Genomic DNA, 27,841 nt, shown 5'->3' with positions numbered 1-27,841 from the left:
TTATCCACTCTGTTCATGTACCCTATCATCATCCAAGGGAACTCCCTCTCTCCCCCCCACCTCCTCTCCTCTGTGCCTCACCCCCTGCTCCTCTCACCCTCTTACTTATCCCCTGATTTTCTCACTATTTCTTTGCCCCTTGCTCCCATCTATCTATACCTGCCCCAGCTCCTTTATTTGCCTCTCACTTGTAAATTCAGAAATATATAATAAATGTTTTACATTTTTCCATATTTTTTAAATAAGGAGCCAGTGTGCAGAAGAGAGAGAGATGTATATGTGGGTGGGGGTGGGTGGAATGTTGTTTTCTTTTAAGCCAAAATGACGAAAGGCTAAATATGGGACATAATACTAATTATAAGGTCCTGACATCAGCTAAGACAAAGTCAAATGTTAGGCCACTTAAAAAGAAAAATAGCTATTTGCTTTTAGTAGTAAGTCACCTTTCCTGTTCTTGCAGTTTTCACTATCTGCGGCTGCTGGTGTCTTATGCTCAGGTGCTGCTTATCTGGATTCTGGAATGTTGGTGCCCTATTTGTAAAATAAACAGGCACAGGAAATATAGAAAAACTCGGCGTTAAATCAATAACACACATGTTTTATAATTAGGCCTCCCTCCCTGTAACCAACCCTATTAAATTAAATTAAAATAATAAGTTTCACACTTAGTAAACAGACCTATTTCCCTCCAACCAGCCCTGATGTTAATTTAATAGCATACACATTTAAGAAATTGCCTATTCCCACACAATCAGCCCAATATTAAATAGTGTTCCCATTTAATAAATACATCTAGTTCCCTCCCTCCAAACATCCCTGGTAATAAATTTATAACATTTACATTAAATAAATATACCTATTTCCCTCAACCATCCGTGACATTAAATAATTCATAATCACTTTTAATAAATAGTCCTCCTCCCCAAACTTAGCCCCCACCCGCAGTCTATCATTAAATTAATAGTCCACCTCTCATTACATTAAGACAGACCCACCCCCCTACCCTCATTACATTAGGATGATCCAGCAACCATTAAAAAAAAATATATATATATATTGCCAATCCGGCAGCGCTCAGGACCCGACATTCTCCTCCCTGCTCACTTCTCACTATCTGGTGTGACATCATCACGCACAGTATTTTCAGTGAGGAACAGCTCAAAGGAGAGCCACAAGCATGAAGACAGAAGACAGTAGAGAAAAAGAAGAAGAAGGCCAAGTAAAAGCTAAGTAAAGGAACGAAAGCACAGTGTAATTAAAGGGAAACTGTGATGGAGGGCACAGTGATACAGAAGGGGCACAGTGTGATACAGAAGGGGCACAGTGTGATACAGAAGGGGCACAGTGTGATGGAGAAGTGGCACAATGTGATAGAGAAGGGACACAGTGTGATGGACAAGGGACACAGTGTAATAAAGAAGGGGGCCAGGGGCACAGTGTGATACAGAAGGGGCACCTTGTGATACAGAAGGGACACAGAGTGATACAGAAGGGGCACAGTGTGATACAGAAGGGGCACAGTGTGATACAGAAGGGGCACACTGTGATGGAGAAGTGGCACAATGTGATAGAGAAGGGACACAGTGTGATGGACAAGGGACACAGTGTGATAAAGAAGGGGGCCAGGGGCACAGTGTGATACAGAAGGGGCACCTTGTGATACAGAAGGGACACAGAGTGATACAGAAGGGGCACAGTGTGATACAGAAGGGGCACAGTGTGATACAGAAGGGGTACAGTGTGATACAGAAGGGGCACAGTGTGTTAGAGAAGGGACACAGTGTGATGGACAAGGGACACAGTGTGATAAAGAAGGGGGCCAGGGGCACAGTGTGATACAGAAGGGGCACATTATATATATTTATATTTCTTATACTTGAAATTTGAGGGGAAAAAAAATACTATACATTTTTTATTTTTGTGTGTATGTGTGAGGAGGGGGGAATCAAATATTTGCACCTGGCTCCGCAACTCACTAGTTCCGCCTCTGTAACCGCGGCTGCTAGTCTAATGCACACATGATCTGCAAGCGTAGCAGAGCATTCGTGCAGCTTAAATGAAGTGGGGAGAAGAAGTGCCAGTATGCCTTACTGGCACATACCGCCCCACTTTGAGCACTGGCGTGTAGTAAGTGCAGGATATGCAAGCATTAAGTGGACATGTTAGTACTCAATGCATAAGTGGCATTAGCCTATTTGTACACAACCTAATAATGTAATAAAAATGCCAGATACACAAGACAGAACAATGTCTTAAAATATGGATGCTATTGGAGGAACTCAGTGGTCTATGTTTCCATTTGAGAAGAGGTCCAGCTCAGAAAATAAGGGTAAAACTTTAGTGTGTGATGATCGGGTTCTAGGTGTGAGGGGACCATAACTGAGTAAAGAGGTCTGGTTTATCATGGAGGTAATAAGTGAAATTTTCCATGCATGCAACTTGCCAGATGCGAGGGTCTGCCTGCTTCCACTGATTTGGCAGCTGCATTTACATGGGAAACAAATGGTGTTGAATATTTTAGGTTCTCAGGTATACCGGAAAGTTGGAAGAACCATGGATCTTCAGGAATCCAGAGTTCCGTCAAAGACTTGGGGAGTCTGTGTCTTTTGATATGGGCCTGTACCAAATATTGGGTCCTTTCCCTCCTTGTGGATGACTGTGATTCTTGCTTTTAGCATTGTGTTTGGAAAGGGCCCTGGAGGGCCGTGTTGAACAGGGAGTGAAGGTGGGGGACTGGATAATCCTCAAATTTTTGTGTAGTAGGCTGCCGAGAATCTTTCAGGGCCAGGGCATCTGCCAAATTTCTGGTCCTTGAACACTTGAGTTATTTCTTCAGTTGTGATTTCATCACTTAGTTGTGCTGTGGTATGTCAGGAAAGTTGTGGGAGATATACTCTTGCTAGAAGATCATTGATATTTTGTTCAGTCAAGACAGGGGGACATCAGGATGAGGAAGAAGATTATACAAATTGGAGCAATATTTATGGAATTCCATCTATAAGGGCATTTTGGCCATAAGTGAGTGTATTAGAGGGAGTTTTTATGGCAAGGAGATTATGACCATCATGTCAGGATCTCAATCGGCAACCAACATTTTATCGGCTTTGTAGTTTTCTTTATAAAAGGTTTGTTTTAACCATTTGAGTATGTGGCCTCTTTGCTCTGACACTATTAAATTTAGCTCCCGTTCAATAATAATTCTGATTCAGCATACAGTTTTAGCTTTTATCCTATATGTACATACTACCATACTGATTACTGAGGCAAAAATAATAATAATAATAACAATAATAATATTACTTTTATTTATAAGGAGTCAGAAGGCTCCCCCACTGCCTAAAATAAGAGGCTGGAACATACCACAAAATTACAGCATTAGATAAGTACATACAGATAAGAACAATGGGTACAAAGAACACAGAATAATATATGCATGGATGCAATTAACAAAACAAATTGCATGACATACAACAACAATTCAGTGTAACAAGGCAGAAACAGGAACAGGAGGATGGAGCGTGGGAAGACATGTGACAGATACAAACATAGGGTAGAGGATCTGTGAGGGCTTACATTCTACAGGGAGGGGCAATGAGAGACAAAAGAAGCAAATCGTAGAGTTAATAGCAGTGAATATAAAGGCAATGGAGAAATAGTGTGGAAGGGGGAATACGTGGCAGGAGAGCAGTGAAGAGACAGGGGCAGAAGAGAAGGGGTGTGAAAGTAGAGGTGAGAGAGTTTGTGGAAAGCAGAAGTAGCAAGTGAAAGCGGGTCACAGAGAGAGCAGCATTTGAGTAGCTGGATGGTGAGAGTGAAGCAAGGAAATAAAGAGAGAACTGAAAGATATAATTGCCAAGTTACAATGTCCAGAACAGTGAAATAAGCAGTGGAGTGGCAGCTGCAGCAGGTGAAGTTTGTTACTGGCAGGTATCAGCGGTTGTTCCCAGTTTGTTCAGCTGTGCATTTAGCTGTTCCTTACACTTTGTGAGAGAAACCACTTAGTGTCAGAAACCCCAAAGTCTACCCTTAGAGTGAATGCTCAGATCTAGTTGGGATGAATACAAAATAGCTACATTATCTATTCTATCTGATGATATGTCATACTTCAGGTTGTCTTTTAATGTTGTGTTATCTAGATAAAGATTTAAAACTAATTTTGCCATCTAGCCTAAACGTTCACACTAAATTTATACTATAAAACAATTGTAGTACTGTTATATGTACTAAGCAGGAAATATGTGATATACAGTATTTCCCCAAGTATAAGACGCACCTTTTTCCCCAAAATTTTGGGTCTAAAAACTGGGTGCGTCTCATACAGTGGTAGTAGCGCTTACCCTGTCAGATGCTTTCTCTGTCCGGTAAAGTCTTCTTTCTTCTGTCCATTCTGATCCTGATGCTGGAAAGTCATTTACCGTCCTCTTCTCGATGACCGGATGTGGTGAGTGAACCGCAGTTGGAACACACACTTCCGGTTTCTGCATTTGGCGTTTTGTCCAATCAGGACTTTGTCAAAGTTCTGATTGGACATATGGTCATCACGAAGAGGACAGTAAGCAGCTTCCTAGCCTCAGGATCAGAATGGACAGAAGAAAGAAGACTTTACTGGACAGAGGAAGCATCTGACAGGGTAAGGCAGAATTAGCAATAGGGTTAGAATTCCGTCTCTCCTCTCTGTACCCGCTGCACAATTACTCTGTGAAAAAATTGAGGATAATGTTTTCTGCAGTCACCAATTACTCTGCAAAAGACTATAAACATTATTCTCAATTTTTTCACATGATTTATACAGGTGCGTCTTATACAGTGGAGCGTCAAATACATGGGGAAATACGGTACTTTCAGCTATTGTTAAACAACAGGGTTATATAATGGCCTATTAATTAAAAAATGTTCTGTGTGGTATATCATACTTGCCAAATTAATGATGGTTCAGGGGCATGGGCAGAGGGGGCGGAGCTTGGCGAAGTGCACCATTTTTGGGTAAGTGACATAATGCCACATACGCATCATTTTACAGTGGTGTAGAGCCAAAATGAAGCGATTCCCTAAGAATTGTGTCATTGCAGCTCTAATTCTGCCCCCTTCACTAGGAAGTGGGCAGATGCAGAAGGATACCCTACTCTCCTGGGAGTCCGGGAGACCTACCCGATATTCGAGAGTCTCCCGGACATTCCGGGAGAGATGGCAAGTATGTGATATATAGGATTTCTACTTTAGCCGCACCTATTCCATACCACAAACCTTGAGGACAACGCAGAAAGTATTTTGTTTTTTGCAGCGGCCAGATAGCGTAGCTGGTAGTCATCATTATCATTCGAATTTTTGCACCAGCCCTTCAGCACCTGGAAGAGATACGCCTCTGAAAAGGCATATCTGGAGATGCGTCCACATGTAATTGTATTGCATTGATGTGAACAAGTCATTACTATACTAGGGCTACACTTGCCTACCCCTGACCTTCCATTCTGCCTCTCCAGGCATAAAGAGATGCAAGTCAATGATATGCAAGTCATACAGATGTATGGGTTCACATTTTTGGTGTGCTTGCACAGTATGGAAATGTGTATCCTGAATTTAGTGCATATCTCAGGTTTGCTGTTGCTGTGTTGTGCTGTAGATCTTCACAATAATGCTCCTGTTTGACCCAGACTCAAGACTTTCGCTGGAGACTTGATATTGACCCATTATAGACACATGTGCCGTCCTGTGGGATGGTGGGACAGTGCTTTCAAACTGGGACCTTTGGGAGATATGTATATATTTAGCACTACTACAGACCAGGAAAGTTTGCAGACCATAGCAACCTTCTCCACTGCTCAGTAATTTGCCAGCATTGAATTAGTGTTTTTATGTGTAGTGTACAAAAGTAATGCTTTGTACTTCAGGCTCCTGAGTTATATGTGTCCCATCTTGGTATCATCTTACTAAGGTACTTCTACTAGTGCCTATTATCTTCATATGAATCTAGCATATCAGAGTTGATTACAACAGCAAACTGCAGCTTAAATTGATATTTGTTCTACAGTGAATTTATTAGGTTCACAATGCCAATCTTCTTACTGAACAAATTCACCAGACTGGATAAACTAGTTCTAGCAAGTTTATATTGTCCTTACATGCCCAATATAACAACATTGAATCACTTACAAGCATCATGTCACTGGCTGAAACAACTTAGATCATTGGCAGACACTTAGTGACATTTCTCATGCTCTTTGAGGCTTATGTTGGAATCTATATCAATAATGCATTATAAACATTGTCATAATACTGTACCTATGAGCATTTGACGTGCGTCCCAGAAGGGCTTATTTTATGGCAGAGTAAAAAGGGCCTTTGTCACAGATGGGAACAGTATAGGACCCTTGTTCCTGTTTAAGTTGCACATTTTATTACCATTGCAATCATTTCAAATGTTTTTCATTTTTAATTGCTAAGCACATTTTTATAAATTTTAGGTTGAATTTTTATGACTACAACTAGTTTTTCTTCATAGATTCCCTTTTTTTAACTTCCATTCATGTATCACACACAAGCAAGAATGCATAAATCTTTTTCGTTTTTGAGCAAACAATATCCCAGCAATATACCTGATGTACTCATTATGATGAGACAAGAATAAATGAAAGACAAATAATTAATGCCGACATATATTAAAGAATGAGGTTACCAAACAATGGCATGGTGTTTAATACATTGCCAACCTTCATTTATTTTGTTACACCTGACAACTTTTAATAAAAACATGCTTCATCTTTCTGGTCCTATCGCGTGTCTTTTGCCAAATATCATTGCCTAGGTAGATTTGGTTGGTTTCATTTCCATTGGGTACACCAGAAATGTCATCTCTGGACATAACTGTATGAAATGCAAAACTGTGTTGTATTTAGTGAAAATTAATATAAACAACTCTGCTTGATATTATATTATTTATTATTATTAAATACATGGTTTAAAAGCACAGTCAGAAAGTTTAAGCAGCAATCCCATGACAGAAATCAGATGTGTTTTTTTTAACATATATCACTGTGGCTAGCTGTAAGAAGAGTGATGGAATTTACCATTCTTCATGCTGTTAGTAATGATTTCTGATTCTGGACTACCATGGCAACCACAGTCACATGGCACATGTGTAGAGAGCAGAGAGTCTTTGGAACGCCCCTCTGAGCTTTGTCTACACAGTGACATCCTCCTTTTCACCTCTCTGTCATCAAATGGCATGCTGAGCGCTCTGAGCCTGTGCCTGTGTAGCAGACTAACTAGGCTTTTGAAAAGGAGATAATGATTTGTGGGAAGATAGCTAAGAATATTTGCCTACTTTTAAGTAATTAAATTTGCTATTTAAAGACAATAAAACTTCTATGTGGGATTGCTGCTTTAAACACAGTTTTAATGTAAAAAATGGATTTAAAATTCCCCTCATTTTGTTCCTGTTAACACAAAAGGCTAGGCAGCTAAGCATGACAAGCAATATGATATTTATCTTTGTAACTTTGCCTCTTTTTTTTCAATTCCAGGTGTTGGTGTTACTATGGTGCTGATATCAACTCTTGTATCCATCTACTACAATGTTATTATTGCCTACAGCCTGTTTTATTTATTTGCTTCATTTCGAAGTTATCTGCCATGGTCTGACTGCTTTGAATGGGCAGATAGTAATTGTTATAGCGGATTAAGTGGTAAGTAGGTCATCTAATCTTATTGATGGCAGGAGTCATGGATGGATGTTGATGGATGGATGGAATAGGGATGGGATGAATCAGAATGTTGGGAAGAAGAGGTGGAGTGCCACGTTAATCAACAGTATTAAATTTATATTCATTAAACTTTATTTATGGATTTAAATACCCACAGCACTCCCTTTTTCTGGATTTTGGGCTTGCTGGTGTTTGGATCCAGTTGGACATGCGCATGCTTCCAACAGTAAAAATCTTATTACCAAATTCAGCTTACGACTACTTAAAGAACTTTTCTCATTTATGTCTCAAATTAATCATGAGAGTGAGAGGACGTCAGAGGGTGCATAAATTGTGCCTGGAATGTACAAAAATATATGTCAATGCCTGGTCTATTCCACTTCTGAGAACATGTACAACAAACTCATTTTTGTATGGGTTACACCCCCCTACACCTGAATGTGCCCCTGTCCATCCCTTGAGCATAATTTAGTCCCACAAAATGAATTTTTGTGTTTGTGGGAGCAGAACGAGGCTCATTTGTGTATCTAACCCACACCCAGCATAGGACACCCATGACGACTCTTGCTGTCTTCCTTGTCTCCTGACCCTTGTCCTTTATGCTTGTCTACCTCATCTACTATCTGTTGTCCCCTCTTGTCTTGTGTGCCTCTTCCATGTCTAGTCACACATGTCTGGATCCAGTTCGTTTTCCGTCTTCCTGTTAAATGCTAAATTGCCAGCCTTGCCTGTTTACAAAATACAGGATACTCTTGTTCAGAATTATAATGAGAAACCTGTGTTGTGACATCTGTTATTGCTTCAGTGGTCGTAGAGAGGGGACAGAAACAAGTAGCCCAAGTGTAACAAATTGACCCTATTAATGGGCACTAGGGACGGTGCATTATTCCCGCAGCCTACCAAAAAAATAGGAAGCAGTGACATTGCTTTTTGTCTCATGGCTTAGAGATGGCACTGACTGGTTCCCCAGCTTTGATATAGAGTAGCCACGGCATCATTATCTTCATACTGTTCTCTCTCTTACTGTTCCATGAAAGCAGTAACGGTAACTACTTTTAAGATATAATACTCAATCTGCAATGGTGAATGAAACAAGAGATTTGACACAACTAGACAATAACGTCTATCTCACAGTAGAGTTAAAATGATTACGGAACCAAGATGACTTTTACCAAATGTGAGCTTATTTACAAGGAACGATATCATGAAACATAATTTATGTCTATTTTATGCTTATAATTTTACTGTATTGTCATGTAAGGTACAAAATATGAAATCTAGTCAATGTTATCTCTGTTTTTTTAATTTGGAACATTTGTGTGAGCAGGATATCAGTGTCTCCAAGCGCTGAGCTGCAGTTGGTACTCTCTAGATCGTATCTTGGGAGTACCTATTTTTTTCCACCGTGGTGAAAAGTTGTAGTTGTAATAGCATTCACACACATTTTAATGTTTTGTTTTATATACCTTTATATAATATAATTTCAAATACAAATGAATTTATTATAACAATATATTGAAACCAGTGGGATATTTCTTTTACAGGTTTATGCAATGTAACTTTGGATAATGTTACAGCAACAATGAATGTATCATGGGTACAGGAACACAATCTCACCTGCTCTGTTGACAACACCACAGAACTACCAAGCAAACAATATTGGGAGTAAGTATGAAGGTCATACGAAATGTTTGCTGCTTGTCAACAAGGGGCAGATGTATCAAACCTTCTAAAATGGAAAAGTGGAGGTGTCGCCCATAGCAACATATCAGATTATAGGGGGTATATTTACTAAACTGTGGGTTTGAAAAAGTGGAGATGTTGTCGATAGCAACCAATCAGATTCTAGCTACATTTTCTAGAATGTACTAGATAAATGATAGCTAGTATCTTTACCTTTTTTTTTTCTTTTTTAATCAATTATTTTTATTCAAATTTTCAAACAATACAGATACAACATAACATAATTAACTTAGCAAACAGTTTGAGTTCTTTTGAGTATATAACCCTGCACGAAAATACATATAAATCATTATTCGTATATGCAACATACAGTTCAAATAAATATCCAATGTAACATTCGGCCCACTCAGGTAAAGCTTCCCCTCCCACCCCCACCGACCACAATGGCCCCCTACCATAGTATCTAGTTATCCAGTAGAGACATATACACCATAAGTAGGTTTACATTGTTGAAAGAGGGGGGGGGAGGGAGGAAGAAAGGATACTCAAGGTGGATCAAAATATCTAGACTTCACCCAACGAGACCAGACTTTATAGTACTTAGGCATATTGTTTCTGGACTGGTATGTGAACCGCTCATGTCCCACAGTCTCATTTTCCAAAGCCACCCAGGCAACAAAATTGGGCCCTTCACCACCCATCCACTTTCAGGCTATAATAATCTTCGCCAATACAAGAAGGTTGGTGATGTATCTGGTTGCGTTCCTACCCAATAGTAAATCCACACCGATACCAAACATGCAGGTCTTAGGAAATAGCAGAGGAATCCTGATGCCTCGTATCCCCTCCACCGCCGCAGTCCAAAAGTCCCCAACCACAGGGAAAAATTGCCCCTGTCTGTGTCAGGTAGAGATAATCTAATAAAAATGGTACTCCGGCCAAAATTTCTATACCCATTACACCACTCTCCGGTATATCTCCCGAGATGGATCTTCTCCACTTAAATTTTAATATCTAGGGATATGGGTCACAAATTGGCCTATAATAAGCAACCTAAGGAAGCTATCCTAGACCCCAGTTTTGTGACTGTAGTAAAATGTAAATAAATTACAACATGACAGGTAGATTAGTGGTATCTATATAGTTGGTAGACCTAGTGTTCCTGGTGCAAACATACAATAGAGACAGCCGTGTTTGAACTGCACCAATATTCATTGAAATGCAGTCTACCAAATCAGAAGGAACTAGCGACGTCACCAATGCTGCTCTAAACAAGATCACGGATTGGCTGCTTCCATTGCTGTAGCTGACAGATACAGTTTAAAGTGACAATATTGACCTTTTATAATATCCATTGCTCTAAAACAAATATCTTTACAATAAGGTATGAAAACACCATTTCAGGTGCCAGCTTAGGTAGTGTATTAGCTAGGCTATGTGCAATACTATATGCCTGAAAGTGCTTAAATGAATCTATTAAGCTGAATGAAAATTTTATTGTTACTATTATTTTTTCTGCTAGCATACACCGCAGGGCTTTAAAAGTGGGAACAAACACAGTAATAAAACAATTCTTGGTACTAATAGGCAAAGTTGTAAGAGGGAAACATGCAAAACATTATAACACTCATCAGTGTGATACAATTTGCAAGAAGCTGTATAGAATGCACGTTACATTTCATATCAAATGTTTTCATCATTCCAGTAAAGTCGCTCTGAGGCGGTCAAGTGGTATGGACGAGACAGGCCAGATTGTTTGGCCGTTAGCCCTCTGCCTGCTCCTAGCATGGATTATAACTGTGGCTGCACTGGTGAAAGGAATACAGTCATCTGGAAAGGTAAATGTGCAATGTGTGATTTAGGTTTCAAATACTGGAACAGCCATACTGCACCACGCACCTTGTTTAAATACACCTTCCAACATGCTTCACCTTCTGTTATACTATAGTATTGTTACACCTCGCAGCTATTGACATGAGCTTTCAGAACAGGAGACAGAGATCTTCGCCTTTAGCAGTCGCCTTTCCCATAGAGCTGAACACGCTCACAGGTACTTGGATGCCCCCAGGTCTTAAGCTCATCGTAGTGAAAGCTCATATACATTACCGTGGCTGAAGTCAGGGGTCCGTGGCAGGTAGAATAGTTCAGAAACAAGCAAAAGGGTCAGGGCTGGCAGCGAGCAGGGAAATCCAAATAACAAGCAGAGGTCAGGGCAATCAGAGTTTAAGTGGGTACGAAACAAAGCCAAGGAGTCAGCAACATAGCACACAGCAGGCCAGATATCCACAGGGAATAAATGCTATAACCGGCAGAGATTCTAAACCCACCCTGTCTTAAATACTCAAGTTGACCAATCAGGGAAGGGGGAAGAGGTGGAGTCCAATGAGGCCCCCAGCAGGTGTATAATGCTCACTAATTAGCCCACAGGCTATGATTACTACTGCGCGTGCGCCCAGCTGCCAGCGTTGCCAGGATGTGGCACTGAACAGAACAGGGCAACGGCCGAGATGAAGATCACGGAAGTGACATCCCAGCTGTTGTCATGACAGCCGGGACGCAGGTAAAAGCGAGCGTCTGGAAGCCGCTGCTCGTAGCAAGTATGAGTGGTGTGAATACTTATATAAACTTCTGTGCAATATATTCTTTGTCAATTTCTGACAACATTCAACAATAAAGATAATAATATCTGTCATTATAATATCCATTTTAGGACATTCCTCATCCATGCCAGAGAGTGGCAAAGATAAAGAATAATTTTGAGACTTTAGTTTTTATCGTAAGCCATAAATTTGCGAGTCAAAATGAGGGCATCTGAGGAGCTGCAAAATGTTGCAGTGTCTGATGGGAAGAGTTGAGCGTATTGGGTTTTCTTTCCTAAAGTGCGGATTAGTCACATGACCCACATGCAAAAAAAACAATATGTTTAGTTACAATTGGGCATGTATCTGGCTTGACAGAAAAATGGGTGCAGTTGCAATATGGCTCCACATTTTTTGCAGTTCACAAATAAGCCTTATTGTTTTTAAGCAATACTTACAGCGTATCTGTTTTCTCATTAAATCTACCATGGTCAAAAATGACACAGCTTATAGTGCACCAAGCACCACCTCTGCACCTGGCTACCACATCCCATGGGAACCACAAATTGTCACAAGATCCCTTGTCTCATTTAGAAACCAAAAAACCTAAACTATAAATAAGCAAAAAACTAAACTAAATACTAAAATGCTTCCATTTCTACACAAGTTTTCTAAGAAATTATGTGAAACATAAGAACCTTAATAACCAGTTCTGTGATCTGTATAAAAGAATTTGTGCTTTTATATGGTCACGTAAGTCTTTGCTAACTTCTAGTTATATTTTAATAAGTATGAACTGACGAGCACAGGCATCGAAAAACATATTTAACATTTAATAAAGTATAAAATACATTACAGTATCAGGCCCAATGATCATTTTACTTTCTTCAAGGACCCCTGAAAAAGAAGGCTCCAAAAATAATGAATATTCTCCCCATCGGTTTGCATTGCCGACCACCTAGAAATTATCATCAAAAAACATTTGTCTTCCTTAGGGAATTTTTTTCACTAGTGTGATGATTTCATACTTTCTTATGCTCCTGGAACATTCTGGAGATTCAAAAATATTGGGGAGACCTATTTGTCTCCTGGAAGTAAAGGCCTATAGGCCACCGTCCCAGACCCCCTCCGATCTTCTTGCAAAGTGGGAAGGGCTGGGATGATGCGACTCACTGCGAATTACATCATTATGACCCCACTATGTGATGATGGAAATCGTAATGTCATGCCCCTCTCCTTGGACCTTTTTCAATTAATAAAAAGAAAGTACTTATTGGCCCTGATTCAATAAGGAAAGTAAAGCAAAAAAAAAGGATTAACTTTGCACCTTGGCAAAACCATGTTACATTGGAGTGAGAGGTAAATTTAAAATTTGTGGACAGATTTATAGTTGGAGTACGGCATGTTCTAGATCAACTTTAAATTTCAGTGTACAAATAAGGGTTAGGTACGCTTTTTATCGGTGCAGAAAATTCCTACAACGAGGAGTCCTCCACTTAAAATCCGAATTTGTGAAAAAACTATTTAAATATAAACAGACTTACCTCCACACCGACACTGTAGATCTCCGATGGCAGCAGGATGCTGACCGCAAGTTATTCCGACTAGTCAGGTGTCCGTCAGTAGACTTTCACATCATTGGGACCTCTATCACTTTTAATTTAAAGCGGCAATGTCGGGTTAAGTGTTTAAACACTTAACCTGCAGGGTACTGACATTGCCGCTTTAAATTAAAAGTGATAGAGGTCAAAATGACGTGAAAGTCTACTGATGGACACCTGACTAGTCGGAATAACTTGCGGTCAGCATCCGGCTGCGATCGGAGATCTACAGCGTCGGTATGGATGTAAGTCTGCTTATATTTAAATCGTTTTTTCACAGATTTGGATTTTAAGTGGAGGACTCCGCAGTGTCAGAATGGTGGTAATCGTGAAATAGAGCTATCAAATATTTGTGTGCTACATGAAAAAAAAGCCAGTATTTAACTTATATGCAAAATTATAAACTAATTTGCACCCCTTGCATTGTAACATGGTTTGTTCAGGAGAAAATATACTCCTTTTTTTGCCTTACTTTCCTTAATAACTCAGGCCTTCTAAGTTGCTCCAATATTGGATATTCATATTGACAAAATACTTAAGTGCAACAATTTGATAAATTCCCTTGAAATTTACATAGTTTCAATTACTTTAGCTCATCTCCTACTGGGAATGTGCATAAGATGGCATTTGACAATTAGGGGGTAGATGTATCAAGCTGAGAGTTTTCCGGCGGGTTTGAAAAGCCAATCAGATTCTAGCTATCGTTTATTTAGTACATTCTGCAAAATGATAGCTAGAATCTGATTGGTTGCTATAGGCAACATCTCCACTTTTCAAACCCGCCGGAAAACTCTCAGCTTGATACATTTACCCATTGATCTCAAATGGCCTTATCTGAGCATCACAATTGCACAATTGGTTTTTGCACAACAAAACCATAGTTAAATTTAAGCCATTTGTAGGTTAAGAGTCGTAGGTAAGTAGGTTCTTAAATATACTGTAATGAATGCACAGTGAGACAGGTTTTTATTTCCTTTTCTAGGTGGTATATTTCACAGCACTGTTTCCGTATGCTGTTCTAATTATCCTTCTAATCAGAGGAGTTACATTGGAGGGGGCAAGAGACGGCATTGAATATTATATTGGACAACAATCAGATATTACCAAGCTCAGTAATGGAGATGTGAGTATTTCATTGCAATATGACACAAACATATTTTTTTGATTATTGAATTTGAGTTTTAGATCTGAAAGTGTCAAACAAAGCCTCAAAACCAGTTGTTACACATTATTTTTTTTCATTCACAACTAAAATGCTCTCTGCAAAACATACGTGAAATACACATGCAAATAAGACACTGTCTCCATTAATGTTTTCTGCTTGCCTAGATTAGAACCCAGTTGAGCCCTTTGCTCAAGCTGGTGCCTTGCCATCCTGCACCCCAATGCAGATTCACTTACCCCAACTGTAAACGATTGTCCTTCAGTTGAACCTAGCTGTAGTTTCTTTTTGCAATTTCCATTTTATTAATGGTATCATGTAGGCAGTGGCGCACACAGGGGGGGTTTCTGGTTCACCAGAAACCCCTCCCCTCCGCGAACCAACGGTACTGTACAGCAGCCGCTGCGCTGTCAAAGAAGCGTCCGCGGCAGTGCTGTATTGTAGTATAATACAGCACTGCCGCGGATGCTTCTTGACAGCGCCGCGGCTGCTGTAGAATTCAGACTCGCCGAAATGGAGCTGCTGCGCATGCTCTATTTATTTTTCTTTGGGGGTGGGGGAAGCGGAAACCCCCTCTTCTAAATCCTGCATTCGCCCCTGGTAGGATCTATTTCTGATAGGTTAAAACATGCATCTCTACTATTGTGTTATGACTTGTGTCTTGTAATAGTATCTGTAACTTAAATATATTTTCTTTTGTTAAACACAAAAAACAAATGACAGCAAGCAGCAACTGTCCTGTTTGGGTAGAACTTCATATTACACACAGTCCAATATGTTTGTCTACTACTTTGGGTGGGACAAAAATGCCTTCCTAAGAAATGACCACTAAACATAAAATACAAGTTGTATAAAACAGCTTCTAAAAACATTTATTTATATATATATATATATATATATATATATATATATATATATATATATATATATATATACACATGTATACATACTAACCTACTTTGACAGATACTGAGACCTTTGACATTCTATTCAGGCTCGCTATGTAGCTGTGTAAAAGCTATTATTTGTTATTGCCAGCTATTTAACAGGTGGCGAAAAACTGCATAGCTGTAGTGTCTTTCAATTGGATTACCTCCTAAATATCCCAAATTTCTTTCAAAGCTCCTTGAAAAAGTACTTGGTAGCTTATGTCAATAAGTCATCTTGTATTTTAGGGTTAGTGGTTCCTAAAACATTATCTTTATGGTGGGGTTGACAATTGAGCTGATAAATCAAGCAGTCATTCAGTTTGATGGTCAGTCACATTTTATTTTATTAGTATAGTTATGTTAAATGCAGTATTGGGCAGCACAGTGGCTAAGTGGTTAGCACTTTTGCCTCACAGCTCTGGAGCCAGGAGTTCAATTCCCGACCATGGCCTTATCTGTGTGGAGTTTGTATGTTCTCCAAGTGTTTTTGTGTGGGTTTATTCCGGGTGCTCCGGCTTCCTCCCACACTCCAAAAACATATTAGTAGGTTAATTGGCTGCTATCAAACTGACCCTAGTCTCTCTCTATGTATATCTGTCTGTGTGTGTGTGTGTGTGTGTGTGTGTGTGTGTGTGTGTGTTAGGAAATTTAGACTGTAAGCTCCTATGGGGCAGGGACTGATGTGAGTTTTCTTTACAGCACTGCAAAATTAGTGGTGTTACATAAATAAATGATGATGATAATGATACTGTTCTTTTGACTGTTAACACTCTATTTTTAGGTCTGGAGAGATGCTGCTACACAAATATTTTATTCCCTAAACACGGCTTGGGGAGGACTGATTGCTCTTTCATCTTACAATAAATTCAATAACAATTGTTACTTCGACTCTATAGTAGTTTCCATTGTAAATTTCATGACCAGCATCATTGCAGGATTCGCCATCTTCTCCATCCTTGGACACATGGCCTTTGTGTCAGGGAAAAAGGTTTCCGATGTGGTGGATGAAGGTAACACATATGTTTAATGATCTTACTGTGATTTTCAGAATGGTGAAATACAGGGACCACTAATACAATCTCAACTAAATTATTCCAAACATAGTGACAATAAAGAGTATGGGGCAGTACATCACTTTCTGTAACCTATTTGGTTATTAAAGTCACTAATATGTTCCATGGCTATATAAGTGTATAAAACTGCTATTCAACCTTGTGCAATTGTATAGCAGTTTAATATACTATGTGTGGACTGCTCAGTGTAAGAATACACAAATATTCACATGGTAGAGTCCAAGAATTTCCTGCTGAGACCTTTAAACGTATCGGGAGAACTGCTGAATCATTGAATATGGGTTTTATAATCCACCTAAAATTAAATGTTTAGTATTGCAGCTTTACAAAAAAATTATCTGCATGGCAACACAGCAGCACATGAGCTGATAGATAGGTAGACAGGAAATCTAGGGGGAGTTTGTTCATTCACTGTTCCAGGGAAATTGATTCATTAAGGAAAGTAAGACAAAAAAAGGAGTAAGTTTTCTCCTGGACAAACCATGTTACAATGCAAGGGGGGGGGGGGGGATTAGTTTATTATTTTGCACATAAGATAAATACTGTTTTTTTCATGTAGCACACAAATACTTCGTAGCTTTATTTTTACACTGAAATTTAAAGTTGATCTAGAAAATGCCCTACCCCAACTATAAATCTGCCATCACATTTTAAATTTACCTCCCCTCCAATGCAACATGGTTTTGCCCAGGTGCAAAGTTACTCATTTTTTGCTTTTATATATGTACATATGTGTATATGGGGTTAAAACTTTAAAGATTTGTTGGTTCAATCTAACCGTAGATCTAGATATTTTCTTGACTGGTTCAAATATTCAAGTCAAATTGTTTGCTTGTATTTCTAGTCTCACTCTTCTGATGTGTGTAAATCTATGATTTGTGGAAATGTACTTTGCCACCCGTATAGTGGAAAAAAGTCATGTAGCCACAAAGTATATGTTATACTGATTTCTGTATATGTTTATTGAAATGTCCTTGTTGACCACTTTATGTGGGCAAAAGCATTGGACCATTTAAGAGGAGATTCAAAGAAGCATTAAATTGTCACTTGAATAGTTTGCAAATAATGAGAGCCCGGATGTTAATAAAGCTGTAACTTTGCATTATATGATAGCCAGACATGAAGCCCATGAACTAAGAGATAGTGATTGCCGACATTGACAAATAACCAAGTGGTGGGGGGGGGGGGTGAATGTGACATAATCCTATTGCATTAGTGCATTTTTCACCATTACATTAGTACTTTGAGGTTCTGGTATTATATAGTAAAGATAGTGTACATCATCATATATTGTTATTGCAGTTTTTATTTTATATACGGTTTCCCTGGACTAATGCACATGTCTGTTGGTTGATGACACATGTTAATGTGTTATAGATATTGATAGTAAATGGTAGTATACATTGATATTATTATATTTAAAAAACAAACTGGATTGCTATTGTATAAGAATGATAAACAGAAGTCTATATTCTAAGGCAAATATGATGGACAAGTTAACCCGTGCATGATACTCATGCATTCTAGTCAAATCAAGCTACTTAAGGTGTTAAAAAGGTTCTTGTCATGCATTTGGGCCTAGCCCAGGCCTCCTCAGGGGAAGAGCGTTACTTCCCGATGCAAGTGCCCTTTTTTAACGTGGTTTTGTCCACATGTCACCACCTCATCATTTTTCTCCATCACCTCATCCTTCATCTTCATCGTCACATCCTTCATCAAGCTACTTAAGGTGTTAAAAACTCCCCACTGTCACCCCCGGCAACCACCCCCAACTGTCACTTCTCCTTCAAGAAATATATAGGTCAGTGTATAACTCTGCCCAGCAGGTGGCGCTGCAGCTTGTTTTGTTTTTTTTCCCACACACGCCACTAAGCATTTATATAGTAGATAAACTCCTATTCTCTGATACTTTGCATGGCCATCCACTAGGAAGAGTGCCCTGAGGATGAGGTAGAACAGTGCTATGATGTCCCCGCATGGTAATAAGTTTTATCAATACCATTCAGCTGCTACCGCCCCTCCCCTGTACGACAAAGTCCTCTTCCACATAAGAGGTCAGCTCATTCCATTTTTGGAGCATACCATTGGCATTTGATAATATAATTATTCATGGGACCATGTTGCCTTGTGATATCTAATCATAGGGTTTTTTGTGTGTGCCTTTATAGGTGGAATTCTTATATTTATATATTTTTGGGGTTTTGAGGCTACTTTTTTGATTTAACAGTAATTGTGTATGACATAGTGATTGTATTGTTATTTTATATGTTGTTTTTCTTCAAGCATTTGTATAATATTTTTATTTTAATACATTTGTGTCAGTGTTTTTTTTTTCTGTTTTCTTTTTGTGAACCATTGTGGAATCAAAACATACAATCTGTTCTTAATAATTGTAGCTGTCATGTGTTTTTATTCTTTACTTGGTAATTAGGGTTGGGTTTAAAAGTGATGAGTTTTTCAACACAAGTAAGGACAATCTTTTATTGACTGGGATAATTATAGAAGCTTGTTACACTTGTTTTGTAATACCTTAATAGAGGAACATTGAATGTCCCAAAATGATAGCATAACTTACTGTATAATGCTGCATAGCATGGTGGTGTTATAAAATAACTAATAATAACAATAATATTGTCGTTGTATAATAAATCATGGCGTCTGATAACAATAAAAACTTGTCTTGTAGGATTTGGACTGGCATTTATCGCCTATCCTGATGCCTTGGCAAAACTGCCAGTATCGCCCCTCTGGTCTATTCTATTCTTCTGCATGCTGCTGACTTTAGGACTTGACTCCCAATTTGCATTAATAGGTAAGCTGCACTCAACTTGCTTCTGTATCAATGTATTTTATCAGTGTAAGGCCCTTTACCCACTAACTTCAAAAATCATGATATGAGAATGAAACCTATTGATTTCAATGACTCCGTACCCACTTGCACTTGTGTTAAGGCGCTGTTGTGGCACAGTGGCATTTGTGTGATGTTGCCTGCTCTATTTACATGCTTTGACTTCAAATGAATGCATTGGGTTCAATGTATTTACCCCCCACCCTGACCACAAGTGCCAGCGCTGGGTCACAACTGCATGTCACATGTGAGGTTTGACATACTGTGCCATGGGCATTTTCCTGACTCTTGTGGGTAAGCAGACTAAATGCAGGTTGTATGTGCTGTAGTACTGTAGCTGTAGTTGCCCTTGTTTTTGTTGTATTCCTAGTTGCTGTAATTGTCGTAGCTACAGTAGGTATTGTCATTATTCTACTTGTTGTTGTGGTATCTGTTTTAATAGAGATAGTAGTTGAAATTTATGTTTCTAATAAGAATATTTCTAATTTGGAACATTACTGCAGTTTTTGTATATGCACCCCACCGTTGGAACCATTCTGGCAGTCACAGTGCCAGGATACTATTCCTGGTAAACAGATCAACTGGCCCCAATGGTTCAGGGATGTGCCCAGCTAATGGGTGATACAGTGTATCGCATAAGACTCAAATTATGTCTTCCAGCACCCAAACACTATTAGATCAAATGTGATTGTGCTCTAACAATAGCTAACATCTTAACAGTAGATAATACTAGGTAGTGGCATTAGGTGAGACTAAAATGAGCCTTTTTATCCTCAAAGGTTCAATGAAAAGGAAAAAAAAAAATCTAAAAGTAGCAATAAATAATTTATAAATAGCATGAATTGAGCAGATTAATTTCTATAGTACAGTGAAGTGGTGAAGGGAAAGTGTTGTAAACATTTTTGGTGCTTTACAAATAATGTCTGATAATATATCGAAACTGCAGCTGACTAAGTAGATGCAATGAGCACTTTCAAGAAAATCTCGCTCACAGAAATCCCAATCCTTTTGATAAGAACTAATCATCTTAAATGCTTTACATTAAGCTATAAGTAAAGGACATCCCACTTTTCATGCAATGCGATACACATGTATTTTTTTTTTTTCATTTGACAGAAACTCTCACTACAACGATACAAGATGTATTTCCAAAATTAATGAAAAAAATGAGGATTCCCCTTACAGCCGCCATATGTTCTGTGTTATTTTTCTTTGGGCTCCCATGTGTTACTCAGGTACAAATATATATATATATATATTTTTTTTTTTTAAATTGTCACTGTAAGTATTGATAATTGCTAATATTAACAGTTTGCAGCAGTGTTAACATTTGGTAATAAAGGTGCCCAACAGATACTAATAGCTTATAAAAAAAAGTTCACTAGTAAAAGGTGTAAATGGTTCAGTAAAACCCTTTAAAACAACTCAATTTAGAATCATACTACTGAAGCATTATTTTGTTTTCAAGAAGCAGAGATGTGGATCCTTCTTGTTCTGCATTAGGGTACTATCAAGAAAAGCAGACCTGAACCTAACTAGCCTGTTTCATTTACCTCTTTTTAAAAAATAATTTTGGGACATCCTACCCAACTTCCATTCAATGTTTCCATTATAAAATAGAAAGTTGCTTTGATTAAGTTGCACAGCCCTTTTTATACATGAATTTACCCACAGGACTTCTTCCTTGAGAACTATTGCCGTATGGGAACTTTCCACCCCAAGGACCCCCCACAACCCTCAGGCATCTCCTAAACACAGTATGCAGATATTCATGTATCGTTTTTCAAAGATATGCACCGTTATGCTTATTGTTCGAAGCCCTTATTAACTAGCGGAGTTTACCTGTACTCTAGCCGATACCAGCTCAACTTTTATTAGTTTTAACCCTTTGTTTTCAATGTTACATTGTTCTGGGAGCCCACTGGATTTCCTGGAAGAATGTATATCTAAATATTTGGGGACAACCAAAACAGATTCTGGGACCCCACTTTGGTTCCAACCCATAGGGTCTATACCTTTGGCCTATGGCAACCAGATAGGTAACTTTGTCTGCTTTCTAGTGCGAGTTAAAATAAAGAAAGTGAAGAAAACAAATATTTCATTGTTTACTCTGTGTTGCAAAAACATTTACTTTAGGTTATTAAAGAAGACTGATGCTGTGTTCCTTGTGAAAATATAGCAGACAAACACTTAACTCTCTGTCTCCATCTGCAGGCAGGAATATACTGGGTAAATCTCATTGACTCTTTCTGTGGAGGGTGGGCTCTGTTATTTGCTGCTGTGTTGGAGTTAATAGCAGTGATCTGGATCTACGGTAAGTACTTACTGCGAGGTTATTTTTGTATATATATATATATATATATATATATATATATATATACATATATATATATATATATACATATATATATATATATATATATATATATATGTATGTATGTTAATGCTGGGAGTATATATATATATATATCTATAATATAAATGTCTAGTGGCGAGTGTTAATTTGTCTGTGTGTGTGTGGAAAAAATAAAACCAAGCTGCAGCGCCACCTGCTGGGCGGAGTTATACACTGATCCGCAGGATCGCACCGGAACGGCCGCGAACCTAATCCGCGGTACCGCAATAACGTGGATTTTCGTTCGCAGCCCTGCGGGCTGCATACGAAAATCCGCGTTATTGCGGTACCGTATTACCGGCAGTACTGCGCATTTTCCGCGGTAACGCGCGTTACCGCGGATCGGATCGGAATTGAATATGCCCCTTAGTGTGTGTGGGAAAAAAAATTCAGAAAGGGCTGAAATTTGGTATACTAAGATGTTTTTAATTTGTTAATTTAATTTGTTAATTGTTAAAAGTGTTTATAAAGATTTAAAAAAAATATATATATATTTCTTGAAAGGAGAAGAGACAGTGGGGAGTGGTTGGTGGTTGCCGGGGGTGACAGTGGGAGTGGTTGGTGGTTGAGGCCTGGGCTATGGCCCAAATGCATGACAAGAACCTTTTTAACACCTTAAGTAGCTTGATTTGACTAGAATGCATGAGTATCATGCACGGGTTAACTTGTGTATATATATATATACATATATATATATATATATATATGTATACTAATGCTGTGAGTAGCAATCATTATTGTCTAACTCTATTATTATTTATGATTAATAAAGTTAATATCTATGCAATGTCTACATTATCCAGATTTGTATTATCATACTGGTAGAGAAGATGTATGCCCTGTGACCTAATACTTCATACTGTTAATACATACAGTACACGCCACAGCTGCTGACCACATTTCCACATCCATGCAGTATATTGTTAGTTTGTATTATCTATTAAAAAAAATATTACTGCTTAAATATATTTTAGGAGTTTAGTGTTTCCTGCTAGGAAAATATGGTATTTACTGTGGGGTTGAATAAATAATATAATTGAATATTTATTAATGAATAATATAATTGCTGCCTCATCCCAACAGGTGGCAATAGAGTAATCATGGACATAGAGATGATGATTGGAAAGAAACACTGGATATTCTGGCTGTGGTGGAGAGCCTGCTGGTATTTTATATCACCGGTATTATTAGCAGTAAGTGCTACTGATGTTCTTTGTTTTATAGTCAATCAATAGTCCTATATAGATTTTAATGTCCATTTTAAAGTAATTGAATACTGAATGTGTTGCATATCCGGACTAAATAGATTGCCATAGGCTATATGGAAGAGGACAGCACGGTGGTTTAGTGGTTAGCACTTCTGCCTCACAGCACTGGGGTCATGAGTTTGATTCCCGACCATGGCCTTATCTGTGTGGAGTTTGTATGCTCTCCCATGTCTGTGTGGGTTTCTTCCGGGTGCTCCGGTTTCCTCCCATGCTCCAAAAACATACTGGTAGGTTAATTGGCTGCTATTAAATTGCCATTAATCTTTCTTGGTCTGAGTGGGTAAGTTATGAGATTTAGATTGTAGGCTCCAATGGGGCAGGGACCGATGTGAATGAGTTCTCTGTACAGCGCTGCGGAACTAGTGGCGCTATATAAATAAATTGATGATGAAGAGGATTTTGTTCTATTTGTTATTAACATGGAGGAAAGATAAATACATTTCTTAGTGAGAGTTGTCAGTAATCAGACAAGAGAGGCAGCAGAATGCATCAAGGACCAAAGGGGAAAAAATGTTCAATGAATAAAAAGCTGTGATTTATAGAAATATAATAATCCCACATTCTCGTTATTACTTAGGATATATAACTCAAGATCTAATAATCATGTTCTAATTTTATTGTATTTTGTGTGTGTACGTTTGTATTTTAATTTAGTTCTTGCTTGTTTGCAGGTCATTTTAGTTTGGTCTTTGGTCACATATGAGCCCTCCACCTATGGGGGTGTAGTGTACCCTAGGTGGGCAATAATACTGGGATTTTTTATAGTTGTTTTCTGCCTGATCTGGATTCCCGTCATTGCTGTTGTAAAGATCATTCAAGCTTCAGGAAACATTTTTCAGGTATCTATAATTTGCAATTAGTCAGTAACATTCTTTTTTCAATTTGGCTGTAATTTGCAGAGATATAGTAATAGTAATGTGTATGCTGTTATTTTATGTAAACTGTGGTCATAGTAATGTAATAAAATCTGCAGTGACATCATCACTCTTATTTTATATTTGGACAGCATCATATCAACATTTCAGGCTAGATTTACTAAACTGCAGGTTTGAAAAAGTGGAGATGTTGCCTATAGCAACCAATCAGATTCTCGCTGTCATTTATTTAGTACATTATGCAAAATGACAGCTAGAATCTGATTGGTTGCTATAGGCAACATCTCCACTTTTTCAAACCCGCAGTTTAGTAAATATACCCCTTAAGCTTGTTGACTGGATTCTTTTGATTCTAATAATTTGGAGCCAATTTATGGAAGTAGAAATTTGTAACCATGGTTAGAGCTATTGATTGGGGACTAAGGTTAAGAATTTGGATTAGGAATCAGGGACTATGGTTTTGGACTACAGTTGTTGAATGGGGTGATGGGTTATGTACTGGGATTAAGTATTAGGGTCCCAAAACATTGGTCTCTGAACGAACTGGAACCCAAGTATCAAAGCTCACATGATATGTTGCCAAACTAAAATGCCATAGCCACTTTATTCCAAGAAAAGGGTTATAAAATAAATAGACGTGAATATAATGCACCCTAGTATCCACATGAAAGAAAGAACAACATTTTGTTTATATAAATTTACAATGTTACACATACTTATAGTACATAGACTTTCTTATTTGTCTTCTTTGATAGTTGTTTATAAAATATCACACCAAGACTGGATTATAACTAATAAAAGTAAAAAGAAAAAATATTGAAATGTTCATGTTTTGCCTTTTAACAGCGCATTGTAAGTTGCTGTAGACCTACTGAAAACTGGGGACCTGCCCTGCCAAAAAACCGTGGTGAGAGGTACCAACACATGAAAGACAACAAGGAGGACACCAAAGGGGTGGAAATTCCGGACATTAAAGGGTTTGATAACGCTTCGTTTTCAGGCGAATGAAAATAATCTATTTTACCTGTACGTTCAGTGACATTCATTGTTTTACCCTTGAAAGACTCAATGGCTAAGGTCGATTACACTAAGAAAATTACTAGAGATCTTTGTACAAACCCTAGCGTGAGCTACTTTTAACCTTGCACAAGTCACTTTGTCTTATGAAACTGTGCCTAAAAAATTATATGCACAACATCTGTGTTGTTTTTTTTAAAAAAAATAATAAATACATTTATATAAGTAAGATGGCATCCTATAGCAAAACATGTGTTGCTGTATTGTAAGAAATCTAATATTGCTAAAAAAATATTGTAGCATAGATATTTCAACATAGGATACTTGACGGCAGAATGTGCAGGAATTAGTAACGTGGCAAGTCTTCCTTTGAAGGGGAGGAATTGATGGTCTTAGGTAAAAGTTAGGTCCTCATTTAAAGGAAGATTAGACACACATAGGGGTAGATTTATCAAGTGTTCTAAAAATGAAAAATGTTGGTGTTGCCCATAGCAACCTATTAGAGACTAGCTATCTTTTTTCTAGTACAGTCTAGAACAGTGTTGGCTAACCTGTGACACTCCAGGTGTTGTGAAACTACAAATCCCAGCATACCCTTCCAGCAATAAGCTGCTATATATTGGCAAAGCATGCTGGGACTTGTAGTTTCACAACACCTGGAGTGTCACAGGTTAGCCAACACTGGTCTAGAGAATGATAGGTAGAATCTGATTAGTTGCTAAGGGCAACACCTCCAACTTTTCCTTTTTATAAGGTTTGATAAATCTACCCCATAGTGTGTAGTATACAGGTATGAATCCCACTTATTTATAGTTGCCAACAATTAAAAATAGGACACTGTGTTGCTGAGCTGGTGCAGCCACACAGGTAACATGCAATATTTTCTTAATAGACAATCCCCATAATATCATGTTTGCTGGATGTGATATTAGTGTCCTTAAAGGTACCACAAAGTTTTCCTTTGTCCACTGCCAGGTTTTTACATGTATTTTATGAGCATTATTGCTGAACGTAAAAAACACGTAAATGGTTTTGACACTAGTAACTCTTGTTTCTAATGTTGCCATTCCCACTGACATTTTTACTAGTACTACAGAAAAATGAAAACCAGAATAGATCTTGTTTTATGTTTTACATTTAGCTTGGGTAAATATATTGTGATGCTTACAGTGAGCAATCCTGATGCTGTCTGACAGATTGAGGTTTAGGCATAAGAAAATAATCCAGTCAGACACTGTGGGCCAGTGTACGTCTGTTTGAGTTGTGTATCTTTGCGACTTTTCACACTGCACATTCCCAGAAAGTGAAGTACGCAAATGTGGCTATTTGGAACTGCAACTTTTCGCACCTACGACTCATTATTAGAGGTGTTGCGGGGGAAGCAGGGGTGAGTGATGTAACATAGGCAATATACAGTAAGGGTGTGTTCCAGAATTTGTGTTCAGATTCAGACTGGGACATAGTCGCAAATATGGCTCCAAAATCGACTTTATTTGTGGGCGGTCAAATGTAAGCAGCAGATGATGATGATGATGATGAACACTCGATCTAGTTAACCATTTGTAATTAGAGGTTTGTGAATGATTCACAGATGCTCATTGAGACTTTATAAATCGCTCACCCATAGATTAGGATTTGCTGAACGTGTTGTAGCAAAGATATATATATATATATATATATATATATATTTTTTTTTATTTTTTTTTGTACGTATAGAAGGAAGTTGTTCCTACAGTATTAGCTATGTTATTTAAGTTTAAATAATGCTTCTTAGCAATTGTTTTCTTAAAATATGTAACAAAGGTTTTCTGTACATGTTCACAAGATAGAAGTAACTGTTTATAGGTGTGTCTGCTGTCCAGTGGGCGCATCTATTACTCACTCATTCCTGGATGCGTCTTCAGCTCTGAATACAGCGTATACGTATACACTTGTGTTCAACTTTTTCAATACAAGTTATGCTTACACTATTGTTCACTGTGTATCAGGTTGTGTGTTGAGCTTATAATACGAGCACGCTCCCAGGATTCAGAGCAATGTTCGAGAGCCGGGCACGAGCAGCGGGCACTTCTGCCAGGTGCCACGGCCACGCACTGAAAGGGAGACAAGCAAAATCTCTTTCAGAGGTCAGAGGACATCTCCTTCCTGGGGCCAACATCACCCTTTCCGATAATCTTGCGCTGATCCATATGTGATGCCCAGACAGCATTGGCTCATAGCACTGTTCTTGTCCTGCACGGACAGACGGACCTCATTGTAAAAAATAAAAATTCTCATTTCATGTATTTTGTTTGGTAAATTGTTGTCAATGTTCCAGAAAATGTTTGCAATATTTTGAATTAGAACAGTTCAAATATGATTAAAATAAACACATTCCTCAGTATACACTAAGTGCCTGAATTAGATTTATTAACTCCAGCTAAAAGGTGCAAAACACGGACAAACATGTTGTGATGCAAGGAAACACCTTGGCTACTTTTGCATGTAGCATACAAATACTGGACAGCTTGATATTTACACTGATTTAGAGTTAGCTAGGACCCTTGTCCCAACTCTATATTACATTTTAACACCCCCCAACCCCCCGCAGCACAATATGTTTTCCCCCCTAGGGGCAAATTTACACCTTGCAGCTGCATTTACTCCAATTAATTTTTTTAACTCTAAATAAGGCCCTGAGTGTAAATATTTTTTAGGGTGAATTCAGCCTT

The 27,841-nt window shown here is 38.4% G+C and overlaps 1 protein-coding gene across 2 annotated transcripts in view; it reads left to right on the top strand.

The window, feature by feature from the left end:
* LOC142102378 (sodium- and chloride-dependent neutral and basic amino acid transporter B(0+)-like) overlaps nt 1-27,513 on the top strand; it is a 34,879-nt gene extending 7,366 nt beyond the window's left edge. For both annotated transcript variants that reach the window (XM_075187224.1, XM_075187225.1), the window contains exons 4-14: nt 7,521-7,682; nt 9,245-9,365; nt 11,089-11,221; nt 14,546-14,686; nt 16,436-16,664; nt 19,414-19,539; nt 20,692-20,810; nt 21,790-21,889; nt 23,054-23,163; nt 23,910-24,077; nt 24,960-27,513. In XM_075187224.1, coding sequence (XP_075043325.1) covers nt 7,521-7,682; nt 9,245-9,365; nt 11,089-11,221; nt 14,546-14,686; nt 16,436-16,664; nt 19,414-19,539; nt 20,692-20,810; nt 21,790-21,889; nt 23,054-23,163; nt 23,910-24,077; nt 24,960-25,121 — 1,571 coding nt within the window. In that variant the 3' untranslated portion in view covers nt 25,122-27,513. The remainder of the gene's footprint in view (nt 1-7,520; nt 7,683-9,244; nt 9,366-11,088; nt 11,222-14,545; nt 14,687-16,435; nt 16,665-19,413; nt 19,540-20,691; nt 20,811-21,789; nt 21,890-23,053; nt 23,164-23,909; nt 24,078-24,959) is intronic.
* Nucleotides 27,514-27,841: the final 328 nt, after the last annotated feature.

This window comes from Mixophyes fleayi, chromosome 9 (genome assembly GCF_038048845.1).
Source record: "Mixophyes fleayi isolate aMixFle1 chromosome 9, aMixFle1.hap1, whole genome shotgun sequence".
Lineage (NCBI taxonomy): Eukaryota > Metazoa > Chordata > Amphibia > Anura > Limnodynastidae > Mixophyes > Mixophyes fleayi.
This window is presented reverse-complemented; position numbering and strand designations above follow the sequence as displayed.